The sequence below is a fragment of the Ictalurus furcatus genome, chromosome 4 (assembly GCF_023375685.1).
Source record: "Ictalurus furcatus strain D&B chromosome 4, Billie_1.0, whole genome shotgun sequence".
NCBI classification, from domain to species: Eukaryota; Metazoa; Chordata; class Actinopteri; order Siluriformes; family Ictaluridae; genus Ictalurus; species Ictalurus furcatus.
Window position 1 is genome coordinate 270,001 of NC_071258.1, and position 15,000 is coordinate 285,000.

Sequence of the window (15,000 nt, forward strand, 5' to 3'; positions counted from 1 at the left end):
TACTTTATTTCTATTCCTCCTTTTTTCCTCAGTTTACAGCCGACTGATTTTGGGTTTTCCTCATGGGGCCCGGACACCCACACGCGCGCACGCACACACGTGCACACACACACGTGCACACACACACACACACACACACGCACGCGCGCACACACAGTGCTGGTGTTCTTGAGGCCTGGCAATGACAGTGGGGCTGCACCGGGGCTCGAGAGTGTGTTCCTGCTAAATGAAGCATTAATGGCCTGTGTGTGTGTGTGTGTGTGTGTGTGTGAGGGTGGGTGTGTGTGTGTTCAGGAGATGATGCATGGCCTGGTGATGACATTGGCTGGCTTTAGCGAGCGCGGCTATGCTAAGTGTCCAAACACAGGATGATGAAGGACGGGACAGAGGGAGGTTTTGTGTCCCTCCTCCATCTCTGTCGCTAATGAAGTGCGACGGCCGTGAGCACCTCCACATCCCGGCCATGTGCTGGGTCACGCCTCATCTTCTCTATTACCCCACACACACACACACACACACACTCACACACACTCACACACACTCACACACACACTGTTTAATGGCAGTTTGAGTGAGTGTGAGTTACTCTGTGGATGATCAGGAACTCAGTCAGATGCAAAACACACAAACCTCGAAGTGTTCACGTCCGAAATGAAGCACAAATCCAGAGAGATGTAAAAAAAAAACATGTAAACTCTACTGCTGATGTTGTTACTCCTCTATTACTCCTCTATTACTCCTCTTACTCCTCTAGCACTCCTCTATTACTCCTGTTACTCCTCTATTACTCCTCTATCACTCCTCTGTTACTCCTCTATTACTCCGGTTACTCCTCTATCACTCCTCTATCACTCCTCTATTACTCCTGTTACTCCTCTATTACTCCTGTTACTCCTCTATTACTCCTGTTACTCCTCTATTACTCCTCTATCACTCCTCTGTTACTCCTCTATTACTCCGGTTACTCCTCTATCACTCCTCTATCACTCCTCTGTTACTCCTCTATCACTCCTGTTACTCCTCTATTACTCCTATCACTCCTGTTACTCCTGTTACTCCTCTATTACTCCTCTATTACTCCTGTTACTCCTCTATTACACCTGTTACTCCTCTATTATTCCTGTTACTCCTCTATTACTCCTGTTACTCCTCTATTACTCCTCTATTACTCCTGTTACTCCTCTATTACACCTGTTACTCCTCTATTACTCCTGTTACTCCTCTATTACTCCTCTATTACTCCTGTTACTCCTCTATCACTCCTCTGTTACTCCTCTATTACACCTGTTACTCCTCTATTATTCCTGTTACTCCTCTATTACTCCTGTTACTCCTCTATTACTCCTCTATTACTCCTGTTACTCCTCTATTACACCTGTTACTCCTCTATTACACCTGTTACTCCTCTATTACTCCTGTTACTCCTCTATTACTCCTCTATTACTCCTGTTACTCCTCTATCACTCCTCTGTTACTCCTCTATTACTCCTGTTACTCCTCTATTACTCCTGTTACTCCTCTATTACACCTGTTACTCCTCTATTATTCCTGTTACTCCTCTATTACTCCTGTTACTCCTCTATCACTCCTCTGTTACTCCTGTTACTCCTCTATTACTCCTGTTACTCCTTTATTACTCCTCTATTACTCCTGTTACTCCTCTATTACTCCTGTTACTCCTCTATTACTCCTGTTACTCCTCTGTTACTCCTGTTACTCCTCTATTACACCTGTTACTCCTCTATTACACCTGTTACTCCTCTGTTACTCCTCTGTTACTCCTCTATTACACCTGTTACTCCTCTATTACACCTGTTACTCCTCTATTACTCCTGTTACTCCTCTATTACTCCTCTATTACTCCTGTTACTCCTCTATTACTCCTGTTACTCCTCTGTCACTCCTCTGTTACTCCTCTATTACTCCTCTATTACACCTGTTACTCCTCTATTACACCTGTTACTCCTCTATTACTCCTGTTACTCCTCTATTACTCCTCTATTACTCCTGTTACTCCTCTATTACTCCTGTTACTCCTCTATTACACCTGTTACTCCTCTATTATTCCTGTTACTCCTCTATTACTCCTGTTACTCCTCTATCACTCCTCTGTTACTCCTGTTACTCCTCTATTACTCCTGTTACTCCTTTATTACTCCTCTATTACTCCTGTTACTCCTCTATTACTCCTGTTACTCCTCTATTACTCCTGTTACTCCTCTGTTACTCCTGTTACTCCTCTGTTACACCTGTTACTCCTCTATTACACCTGTTACTCCTCTGTTACTCCTCTGTTACTCCTCTATTACACCTGTTACTCCTCTATTACACCTGTTACTCCTCTATTACTCCTGTTACTCCTCTATTACTCCTCTATTACTCCTGTTACTCCTCTATTACTCCTGTTACTCCTCTGTCACTCCTCTGTCACTCCTCTATTACTCCTCTATCACTCCTCTATCACTCCTGTTACTCCTCTATCACTCCTCTATCACTCCTCTGTTACTCCTCTATCACTCCTGTTACTCCTCTATTACTCCTTTATTACTCCTGTTACTCCTCTATTACTCCTCTGTTACTCCTCAATTACTCCTGTTACTCCTCTGTTACTCCTCTATTACTCCTGTTACTCCTCTGTTACTCCTGTTACTCCTCTATTACTCCTGTTACTCCTCTGTTACTCCTGTTACTCCTCTGTTACTCCTGTTACTCCTCTATTACTCCTGTTACTCCTGTTACTCCTCTATTACACCTGTTACTCCTCTATTACTCCTGTTACTCCTCTGTTACTCCTCTGTTACTCCTGTTACTCCTGTTACTCCTCTATTACTCCTGTTACTCCTGTTACTCCTCTATTACACCTGTTACTCCTCTATTACACCTGTTACTCCTCTATTACTCCTCTATTACTCCTGTTACTCCTCTATTACTCCTCTATTACTCCTGTTACTCCTATTACTCCTGTTACTCCTCTGTCACTCCTCTGTCACTCCTCTATTACTCCTCTATCACTCCTGTTACTCCTCTATTACTCATCTATTACTCCTCTGTTACTCCTCTATTACTCCTGTTACTCTTCTATTACTCCTCTATTACTCCTGTTACTCCTCTGTTACTCCTGTTACTCCTTTATTACTCCTCTATCTCCTCTGTTACTCCTGTTACTCCTCTGTTACTCCTCTATTACTCCTCTATTACTCCTGTTTACCTGATGTTATTATTCCGTGAACAGGAAACAGAGGTGTAATAAGCTCACGCCGTGCCATATCGATTTAACTCATTGATTCTTTCCCGTTCCTCAGTGCTCGTGTCTGTGTGTGTGTGTGTGTGTGTGTGTGTGTGTGTGTGTGTGAGATCATTAGTTTAAGCACCCTGAGTAATAAATCAGCATAATGTTATTCCTATTGATCAGTGCAGATGGTGTTATGGGTTTGATCTTGGTCCAGATGATGTGGATGGATTAATAAATTCATGTTCTTCTCTCGTTTCAGCTCAGTCTTTTAAAGAATTCTCACAGCTGCTGAACACCGTGGAGGAGGAGAGACACCGCCTCGTAAGTCTTCACTTTTTATAAATTAATGCTTTTCCTCACTGCACCAATAATAAACTATAAACACCCACACTTTCTTTTATTTTATTTTCCTGTCTCTACGGTATGAAGAGTTTATTCTGGGCTGTGAAATAAAACGGAATTTTAGGGCCTTGAACTTAAAGTGCTGTTATTAAAAGACATTAATTATGTAATTAATCTGTAATAAAGAAAATGTATGAAAAATGGGGAGAAAGATTTTTAGTAAGTCAGTTTAATAGATAATAAATCCATAAAACAGAGCTGACAAATACAACTAATAATATAAAATATAAATTTGATCTAAATGTTAAGCAGGACGTCGTGACCAGTCAAAACCTGTAGTGAAAATATCTCTGGGAGAAATGTGAACTTTATTAAATAATAATCATTCCTTTTTTTAAATTAATTTATTAAATAAATGAATAAATAAATGTGGAGCTCATGACATAATGCAGCAGATTCATTAAACACTTTATCCCTAAATCACTTATTATGATGAAATTATAATTAATCTGCAGCTTTCTGTGATTAGTGATGAACATTATGTATAATTATTCATTATTAATGCAGGATATCACAATATTAAATATTAATATTTAAAATACAGAAGAAGATTTTTTTAAATCTACACTATTCATGAATATTTTATTTAGCATTAATAAAACCTTCAGGTTCTGGAGGACCAGTCCGCTTGTTCCTGTGAGGATGGAGTCCGTCGGGTTTAATCAAAAACATCACCATGGTGAGATTATACAGTCTCGTGTGCGGAGTTTAATCGGACGTCGTTAATCCGACGTCGTTAATGTACAACAAACAGAGCAAAATAGTCAAAGAAAAATGACTGAACGATGGAAGGCAGGACGCAGGTGTGTGAACTCCGCACTGGGTTTTATTTTGGGAAATCATTATTAATGATCGTAACTGTGGTGAAAAGACAGGCAGACAGACAGAGTGACGGACACACACACAGACACACACACACACAGACACTAATCACACTGAGTGAAAACAGATGAGGTTGAAAGCCAGGAAGTAATACATGAAAGGAAGAACAGTAACGCTGCTGAATGCACGGTGAGCGTTTGCAGTGAGGAACAGAAACAGCAGGAGAGAAATAACCGGACTAATCAAAGTGGGACACAGAACAGGGGAACACATTAGAGTAATTAACCAGTGCCATGACGAGGCCGGACCAAAACCAACACAAAAGCACATGGAGTGCTGAGAGAGGACAAAATAAACTCGCACACGAATCAGACTTAAATATTCAATAATGTCTAATAAGTGAAATTTGTCTGTAATCATTCCTCTAAAAACCCGTCACGGTTTAATCGTGTTTATTTATTACAGCTGTTTATGGACTGTTTGTTTGTTAAAGGGATTTCAGGCTCATTCTGTATTTTATAAACTTTGATGTGTGTTGGGTTCAGACTCGTCGCTCAGGTTTTCTTGGTGATAAAGAGGAAACTGAGATAAACGCTCATGTACGCTTACAGCAACTTTATCAGCTCTTACAGCTTCAACACCGCGAGAGTGAGATCAGATACACACACCGGTGTTCTGCACCTCACCCTGCTGAGAGGAACACACTGATAAACACCATCTGCCTGCGTGTGTGCGTGCGTGCGTGCGTGCGTGCGTGCGTGCGTGCGTGTGTGTGTGTGTGTGTGGAAATTGTTCAGAATGGCTTCAGAATAGCTAAGAAAGAAAACACACTCGTATTGTGATGTCACTAAATTATAAATTGATCGGATTTGAACCAATCATGTCCGATTATGCAAATTCTTAGGAATACAAGCTGACGATCTGGTTCCTGAGTCACATGTTCCTCAGCTGTTTTTAGTCATTTATTGGATTAAAAAAAAAAAGCTTTTAACTATTTGTTCTTTTACACAGAATATTTAAATGTAAGAGGATTATAACGGCGCGTCCGCGAGTGCTTTACTCTTACAGCACAGAACAACAATGACACTTTTTATAAGTTAAAGAAGGAAATGTTATTTTTATCCATTTGTAACACTTAAACTTCTTTTTAACGGATAGAAAAACAGGCTTAGAAATAATCACGCTCGTCAGGACCCGAGCCTGAGCTCAGTAATAATAATAAAGAGAAAAGAGGGTTTGAACTCGCTCAGCGCTGCGGTGTATAATCTCCTGCTGCAAATCATTAACGAGGGGAAGGTGTGGGGGAAGGTGCGGGGGAAGATGCGGGGGAAGGTGCGGGGGAAGGTGAGGAGGAACGTGCGGGGGAACGTGCGGGGGAACGTGAGGAGGGTTTAAGGGCAGCCCGGGAGGATATTTCCAGATTCTTTTCAGGTGCTTCTGTCTGCGTTTCCACATTCTGTTTGAATTGATTCACTTTTCCCAATTCTCTATAAAACAGTCCGTAGTTACGTAGGAACTTTTTAAAAATCTTTTTTTTAAACTTTTTTTTTGTTAAAACTTTCAGTGGTCTCTCTGGGCTTTGCAGATTGTTTACCTACAAATTTCTCACCGTTTGCGTTTTCATTGATGAGATGAATCGTCTGCTCACTGATCTTTGCACTTTTTTTACTATGCAAGTTTAAAATAATATATTTATATATTTATATATTGATAAGAGCTCTGTGGTCTGCTTTTATTCAGTGTGTGGACAGACTCTGCCTTGGATTTTATTTGTTTTTTTCTTGCTTCACGCAGCCGAGGAGAGCTTCATCTCATTTGAGCGCAAATATCCTTCTACCTACTTTTCTCATTTATTAATAAATAATAAACCTATACATCGATGAAGATGTAAACATATAAATATATAAACAAAGCCCTAACCCTGGTGTTACGCCTTCATTCCACAGATAATATAACGATAACATAGCGATAATGTAATAGAATAGTTTGTGCCTGTGCTCTGTTTACTGATTTTGATTCACGGTTTGGATTCGTCTGTCTCTCAAATAAAACGTTTAAACTGCATTTACAGCCGTCTCGACTCGCCGAACACGACGTGGCGACATTATGTAAACTTGTGTAAACAAACACGCATGTAAACACGATGGCCGATGTCCAGGTCAGCAGAAATGAGTGATCTGTCGAGAAGGTAATTACCGTGACAGGACACTCAGACGTATGCTTTAATGTGAGCAAGAAGACTTTAATGAGGGCATTAAGTGCTCGTGGGCAGAACCATGAGCAGCGCATTAGGAGTTCAGTATCGTGTCTTATCTGTTAAACTAAATCCTGCATGAAATAAAAAGATTCTGTTCAGCGCGTCTCCTGTGGAAGTTTTCTTCAGCCGTACGGCTTCGACCTCTAAAGACTGTCGATTGACTCTTTAAAAGACATCGGAATTACTGAAACCCGTCTGTATCTCGTCATAATAGACCATAAACCTTCCTGCATGTCGAATTTCCCAAATCTGAATTCGTAACCGGAGAACATTCACGCAGCCGTGGAGCTCTCAGTGATGCCCATCACTCCGGGAATCCCATTCAATTCCGTCGCTCAATTTCACTTCACTAAAGTGGGGAGGATCTTTTGGCCTCTGTCTTCTTTCAACTGTGAGATGGGGGTTTAAACAGGAGGGAGACAGGAGGGAGACAGCGCACACACGCACACACACATGCACACACACGCACGCACGCATGCACACACGCACGCACACACGCGCACACACATCTGGACTCAATCTGCAGCCCAGAATAGAAGAGAAAAGGTTCAGAGAGATAAGACTGTGAGACTGTGAGCCGAGCCGTAACTCAGTCTGACCCTGAGTGATCCTGTGTAATGAGGACGTGTGTGTGTGTGTGTGTGTGTGTGTGTGTGTGTGTGTGTGTGTGTGCATGCGCGTGCATGCTCTCCTCCCGTCTGCACTCTTTATTACGGTCGTATCGTAACCGCGGCCTCCTGACGGAGGAGAGCTTTACTGTGGTGTTGGAGCAGCTCGAGTCTCTCGGCTGTAATCAGCTTTACTGAGGCTCTGGCTTTGGGCCACGTCCTGAATCAACAGCTACGTGTTTGCTAAACACCTGAGTGTTATTGTAGGGCACACACTTAGTGAATTACACCAGATTAAACTGCCGCTTGTTAAATCCTCCAAATCACATCCTTAGAGAGATGGAGGCGAAAAAAGACGGAACTGGAGGAGGAGAACATGAGAGACAAACATTTTCATCATGTCCCTATGAATGTGCTGTAGATCCTTTATATTTTATATATATATATATATATATATATGTATATATGTTGGTGTATATACATACTATCTATGTATCTACTGACGCTTTCAATTTGATGAGTGAAATTTGGAACATTTTCAACAGAAAAGTGTGATTTAAAAAAATAAAAAAGTTTTCCGTAGTGCTGCAGTGGTATTTTATACTTCTCACAGTTTTAATAATAAACGTGTTCTAATGCATCCATTAAATAAAAAAGTATATTATTATGTAATTTATGCATTGGCACAAAAGACTCAAATCCAGCGTGTGTGAGTGTGTGTGAGTGTGTGTGAGTGTGTGTGAGTGTGTGTGAGTGTGTGTGAGTGTGTGTGTGAGTGATGCTGATCTTCTTCCTCCTGTTTAGCTGCTGATAGCGCTCTCTCGTTGTGTTATCTTGGTCAGACATGTTTAGCTGAGCGAAGCGTTGTTATTATCGCTCGTGCTCAGGATCGCTACGCTGCCGTAACGCCGTCTCTCCCACGCCGAGCCCGCAGCCAATCACGCTCTGTCAGGCGGCTGAGGCAGCGTCGGGATATGGACTTGTGTTCTCCTAACGATACGGCCAACGTTTTTCTGCCACGTCGCTCAGGAGCCTCGCATCACGATGAGCTCACATCCCTCACCCCTTCAAGAACATCTGTACAGGCTCAGAGGAACCTTAAGGACAACACCACATCTGTGGCAGCAGCAGAGGGATCTCACAGGGAAAGTGCTAACTGCGATGCTCCTGAAGAGGCTTGTTCTGAATAAGTCCTGAGTGGTTGTGTGAAGGACTGATGGTGTGTGTGTGTGTGTGTGTGTGTGTGTGTGTGTGTGTGTGTGTGAGGAAGCACTCTGATGCAGGGGTTTGAGCTCTAATATGCTGATGACTTCAGTGTAGTGTCCCGGGCCTCGGACCGTCTCAAAACTAGTCTCACTGCAGACGTCCACGCGCTTCCCCAGTGACGCAGCTTTGGAAGCGTTCTGTCTGAGAAACACAGCAGTGATGCAGAAGTACAGCGCAGGTTTCCTCATCATGCTGCAACATCCTTCAGTCACGAGTGTTTACGCTCATTTCCACCGGAACTGCAGTGTTCTGGATCAGATGATCTGCATCACCGCGCTGCTCTGTACTCCTGAGACGGAGATCTCCTATAAGGATCAATTTAAATCTAAAAAAATTATATTCTGATTTCTGTAAAGCTGCTTTGTGACCATTGTTAACAGCTCTATAAGAATAAAATTGAGTTGAATTAAATATAGACACTGCCTGAAGCTGGGGGACAAATTCCTTCTAAAGTGTCTTCAGCAAATCCTGGAGATGACGTGGGGAGAGAGAGAGAGAGAGGGAGCGGGAGAGGGAGAGGGAGAGAGAGAGGGAGAGAGGGAGAGAGGGAGGGAGAGAGGGAGAGAGGGAGGGAGAGAGGGAGGGAGAGAGGGAGGGAGAGAGGGAGGGAGAGAGGGAGGGAGAGAGATAGGGAGAGAGGGAGGGAGAGAGGGAGGGAGAGAGGGAGGGAGAGAGATAGGGAGAGAGGGAGAGAGATAGGGAGAGAGGGAGAGAGATAGGGAGAGAGGGAGAGAGAGACCCATATGGAGAACTGGCAGATTTTACACTCCATCTACATCTGGGTCACGGCTCTGCAGGAGGACACAAGAAGTGATATAAAGACTAACAATTACTGTGGAAACAATATTAACCCTTTATCTCTTCTGAGAACAACAACAATTACAGACCACGCAGCGTCATCAACTCTTCTCCAAGAACCTTCACAGGTTTGAGGAAGAGAAAACATCTCAGTGTTGTGTAAGTGTGGCTTATAACAACACAAACACGTATCAATCACCGTGTGTGTGTGTGTGTGTGTGTGTGTGTGTGTGTGTGTGTGTGTGTGTGTGTGTGTGTATGTTTGTGTGTGTGTGTGAGAGAGAGAGCGAGAGAGAGACTCTGCACCAACGTGTGCAGATGTTTCCTCTTTCTTCTGCCTCTTTCCTCTTTTCTGGTTCCAGTTCTAGTCCCAGGTTTCTGCTGGAGAGCCGATCACAGTCTGCTGTCTGGAAGCTGAAGGCTGAGTGAGACGTCTGCACCATGGTTCTGTTCCTCAGTCTGTTTTGTTGTTTTGTCGCGCATCATTTAATTACGTCAGTGTTTCCGTCTTAATCTCCTTTACTCTTTTATTTCGGCGGCGTCCGCCCCCGACCGTGCCATGTTTGCTGTTCCAGGTGATGAGGTTCTGGTTCTGGTTCTGATGCAGAGTTCTGGACAGGTTGTATGTAACGTTTGTGATTGAATCCTGTGATGTGTTTAATGTCATAAACATGCGATGTTAACTGGCTTGACCCGGGTCTTTCACCTGAGCACTGAACGTGAATATTCACAGGTCTGAGTCACAGGGAAGGCCAGTATTCCGAGCTCGGATACGTGAGAACTATAACTCTATCCCTATCCTGCGTTCTCATCTGCAGGAGCGATTGTGCGTCCATGTGCCTGGTGAGATTCTTGTTAGCGCGAGATCTCGAGTGCGAGAAGCTGAATGTTTGTAGGATTTATTGGGAAGTATCATCAGCATCATCAGCATCATCATAACCAGCGGATAAACTGATTAGATTCTGAAATTGATCCAAACAGGGTCAAGGTCACAGCAAGGTCAAATGTCTGAAATAGTTTTTCTTCAATAGCGGCCTCGCTGTTTCTGGTGTACAGTTTAGTAATAAGAAGGACGAGCGTTGTCGGCGATGGAGGCGTCGTCCACGCCGTCCACGCGGTTGGTGTCGAGTTCCACTCGTTTACTCAGTGTAATAACAGGGAAGTTCTCAGCAGGCTCGTATTCACTCAGATGCTGATTCCTGCACTTTCTTTGTTTCTGCTCCTCTGTGGTTCTGCTCCGTACATCTGTTTTCTCTCACAGCATGCGTTTGACATTACGCTGTGTATTCTTCACCACAATATGGCTGGATAAAGGCAGCGTTCCTGTGCAAGCTGAGCTGAGAATGTAGCGTACCGCGAGTTCCTACAACAGCCTCGAGTTCTGATCAGGGCGTTAATAAGGAGAGCAGTGATGCTGTAGAATACTGTAAATATAAGCATGATGACGGAAACGTCTGTTTCAGACCTTCTGATGGGTGAAAAAGGTCGAGGTTCATCACACGAAGGGTTACACTGCACATCGTTTTATATGCAGTACAATGCACTCGGTACACGGTGTAGTACATACAGGTTCAAGACGTGATGTGAGAAGGTCAGGAATTGTTTACACTCAATACTGAATAGAGACAAAACTCCTGATAAATATATTACAGATAAAAACATCAATCCTACGCTAATCACAAAGCTAGAAACATAGAAACAGCTTTAGCATTAAACACATATTCCCAGCACACACACACACACACACACACACACACACACACACACACACACACACACTGACTGAAAAAAAGATGTCTACTGAAATCACAACATTTTGAATTACATTTAATAACACAATAATTTCTGAAGACATTAAAGTTGAAATACCGGAGTGTTTTTAAACCTGTGATAATCACACAGTAATTACAGAACTGTAGAATATTGCTGATTTACAATATAAGCAGGAAATAGATTGGGTTAGCTTTACATTTAGATTAGACTATATGCCCCCCCCCCCCCCCCACGTCGGTTCAGAGACGCTCAGCCCCGCCCCTTTTCCTCAAATGCAGCTGAAATGCAGGGTGTGGGCTGAAATGTATAAACGGCTCCTTTAAGAATAAAATCTGATCAATTCTTTGTATTAAATGAAAGATCTGAGCAGCCGTAAGCAGCCGAGCATGAAACACTCCGGAATGTTCTGGAGCTTCTGGGCTTAAGGTGTGGATTCTTTAGGGAAAGTTGCTTACAGGAAAGATAATGAAAAGCCGGAGATGTTCTTTCACGCTGAACGAATCTTTTTGGTCTGATGCCCTGAAAATAGTATCAGTTTCAGAAGTTGTAGGCAGAAGCGCAGTGAAGAACATTCCGGTTGATCTCAGGTGATTTAAATCTGTCGCTGTGAGTGAGTGTGTGTGTGTGTGTGTGTGTGTGTGTGTGTGTGTGTGAGCGGCGACGCTGATGTTTGGCGACACGGCAGAGAAAAGCTACAGCGTGTGAAATCAGCCTTTCTGTCATCTCCTGTAATGAAATACGTCCACGCCTCTGCCTCACCAATCAGATTCCACTCTTCACACCTGGCCTTCATGCCTTCATCTCACAAAACACATAGAAATTCAATAAATATATAGAAGTGAGGCGAGACTGTGTGTGAAGTTCTGCTCATAAATCATTCCAATTATCTTCATCGTTCTTCATCATTCTGTAATAATACTGAAACTCACTGAGACCTTTTAATGTAGAGAATCAGACATGTCTGAGATATTTGTCATTATCTTCATCCTGAACATGTGTCGGGTGTTTACATTTTTATGTGTGTGTGTGTGTGTGTGTATTTCTGTCTCTTTAATGATGAGCTGGTGAGATGTGTGGGTTCAGAAATGACCTGGTGTTAAGTTCAGGGTTGTTTCATGAGACTCGTATTTCTCGCAGCTCTCGCAGCTCTCGCAGCTCTCGCTACGTTTTACAGGTCGTATAAAACACACCTCCATTTTCTCATTTCTCTTTATTGTTCAGTTTCATGACTTCAGAATTACTTCACATTTTCTTTTTTATCAGTCAGCAGTGCAGAGAGCCGTGTTCTGCTCCACGGCTCGTGTTAAGTGAATATTGATGAAGGAAGCGAATGTCTTTAGCGCCGGTGGTGTGAGGGATCGAACCCAAACCCACCGGGCCGTGATGAAATATGAAGTCAGGCTGCAGATTTTCACAGTTTAACCGTGCATGTTAAAGCACTCGGCTCTCTGTTAAGATTAAACATGACTTTTATGATTGATTTTTAGATCCAGAACGCTGACGATGTGCTCATCACACCTTTGGAGAAATTCCGTACGGAGCAGATCGGAGCGGCTAAAGTGAGTAAAACATGCATTTAGACTCATAAAGCTGAACATGTGCTACATGCAGAATTCTGTTTAAATACCACAACAAACCTCCTTAAAGGAGCAGCGTGTAATGTTTAAATCATGTAAAGCGCCCCCTGCTGGCTGAACTGTAACACTATTTATGAAGCACAGATTCACAATGTACAGTTCATCGTTAACTTTATCGGATAACTAGAACAGACAAATATCTTTATTGTTGTGACTTCTCTCCGTTATTTAAACTGTAAACCACGCTGCTGCTGAGGTCTGGACTGTGATTGGACAGAAGGTGGGGATTAGTTCTCTAGAACAGCGGCTCTGACAGTAGCGCAGGTTTACATTAATGCTCTCGCTCTAATACGTTATGGTTTCTATAGTAACGGCTCGTTCACAGGGGCGTGTACAGCGCACGCTCCACTGATAGTAAATGCGTTAAAAACGTGTGTAACACTGATACGGTGAAGTTTTCTGTAAGGAGATGTTTGTGTAACGTGTAAGGAAGGAGTCTCCAGTGTCAGCGCTGTGTAACAGCTGTAACTTTAATCTTTCTGTGAATTTGATCCCGAGTCTGAAACGGAGCTGACGTTAAACATTGTAAAGTTTCATTCTAATAAAATCCTGCTGCAGTAATTAAAGTGAACTGGATTCTTCACACCGTGTTCACACTGACCTGCTCTACACAACTGACCTACACAACTGACCTGCTCTACACAACTGACCTACACAACTGACCTGCTCTACACAACTGACCTACACAACTGACCTACACAACTGACCTGCTCTACACAACTGACCTACACAACTGACCTGCACAACTGACCTGCTCTACACAACTGACCTACACAACTGACCTGCTCTACACAACTGACCTGCACAACTGACCTGCTCTACACAACTGACCTACACAACTGACCTGCTCTACACAACTGACCTACACAACTGACCTGCACAACTGACCTGCTCTATACAACTGACCTGCTCTACACAACTGACCTGCACAACTGACCTGCTCTACACAACTGACCTACACAACTGACCTGCTCTACACAACTGACCTACACAACTGACCTGCTCTACACAACTGACCTACACAACTGACCTACACAACTGACCTACACAACTGACCTGCTCTACACAACTGACCTACACAACTGACCTACACAACTGACCTACACAACTGACCTGCTCTACACAACTGACCTACACAACTGACCTACACAACTGACCTACACAACTGACCTGCTCTACACAACTGACCTACACAACTGACCTGCACAACTGACCTGCTCTACACAACTGACCTACACAACTGACCTGCTCTACACAACTGACCTACACAACTGACCTGTTCTACACAACTGACCTACACAACTGACCTACACAACTGACCTGCTCTACACAACTGACCTGCTCTACACAACTGACCTGCTCTACACACCACAGGGAAGACACTCGTGTTCAGACGTGGACCTCAGAAGTGTTACAGATCTTTAATACACATGATGAAGGTTCAGAGTCAGAATCTCAGTTAAACTCGCAGGAAGGAAACACTGTAATGTGTGTGTGTGTGGGGGGGGGGGGGTAGCCGACACGCTGCAGTGGCTGAGCTGCATTATTTTGCCTTTCATGGTATTTTGTGGGTGTGGCTAAATGTGAATCAGCTGTGGCGTGAACACACTCTTTATGGATGAGTGAAGTGTGGGAGTGACGTGTGGGAGTGACGTGTGGGAGTGACGTGTGGGAGTGAAGTGTGGGAGTGAAGTGTGGGACTGACGTGTGGGAGTGAAGTGTGGGACTGACGTGTGGGAGTGACGTGTGGGACTGACGTGTGGGAGTGAAGTGTGGGACTGACGTGTGGGAGTGACGTGTGGGAGTGACGTGTGGGAGTGACGTGTGGGAGTGACGTGTGGCAGTGACGTGTGGGAGTGAAGTGTGGGAGTGACGTGTGGGAGTGACGTGTGGGAGTGACGTGTGGCAGTGACGTGTGGGAGTGACGTGTGGGAGTGACGTGTGGGACTGACGTGTGGGACTGACGTGTGGGACTGACGTGTGGGACTGAAGTGTGGGAGTGACGTGTGGGAGTGAAGTGTGGGAGTGAAGTGTGGGAGTGAAGTGTGGGACTGACGTGTGGGACTGACGTGTGGCAGTGACGTGTGGCAGTGACGTGTGGGAGTGACGTGTGGGAGTGACGTGTGGGAGTGACGTGTGGGACTGACGTGTGGGACTGACGTGTGGGACTGACGTGTGGGACTGACGTGTATCTGCATACGCTGA

The 15,000-nt window shown here is 43.9% G+C and overlaps 1 protein-coding gene across 2 annotated transcripts in view; it reads left to right on the plus strand.

Annotated features, from left to right (window-relative positions):
- LOC128606343 (rho GTPase-activating protein 42) overlaps positions 1-15,000 on the plus strand; it is a 75,930-nt gene that overhangs the window by 16,263 nt on the left and 44,667 nt on the right. For both annotated transcript variants that reach the window (XM_053622382.1, XM_053622383.1), the window contains exons 3-4: positions 3,492-3,553; positions 12,646-12,717. In XM_053622382.1, the coding sequence (XP_053478357.1) occupies positions 3,492-3,553; positions 12,646-12,717 (134 nt within the window). The remainder of the gene's footprint in view (positions 1-3,491; positions 3,554-12,645; positions 12,718-15,000) is intronic.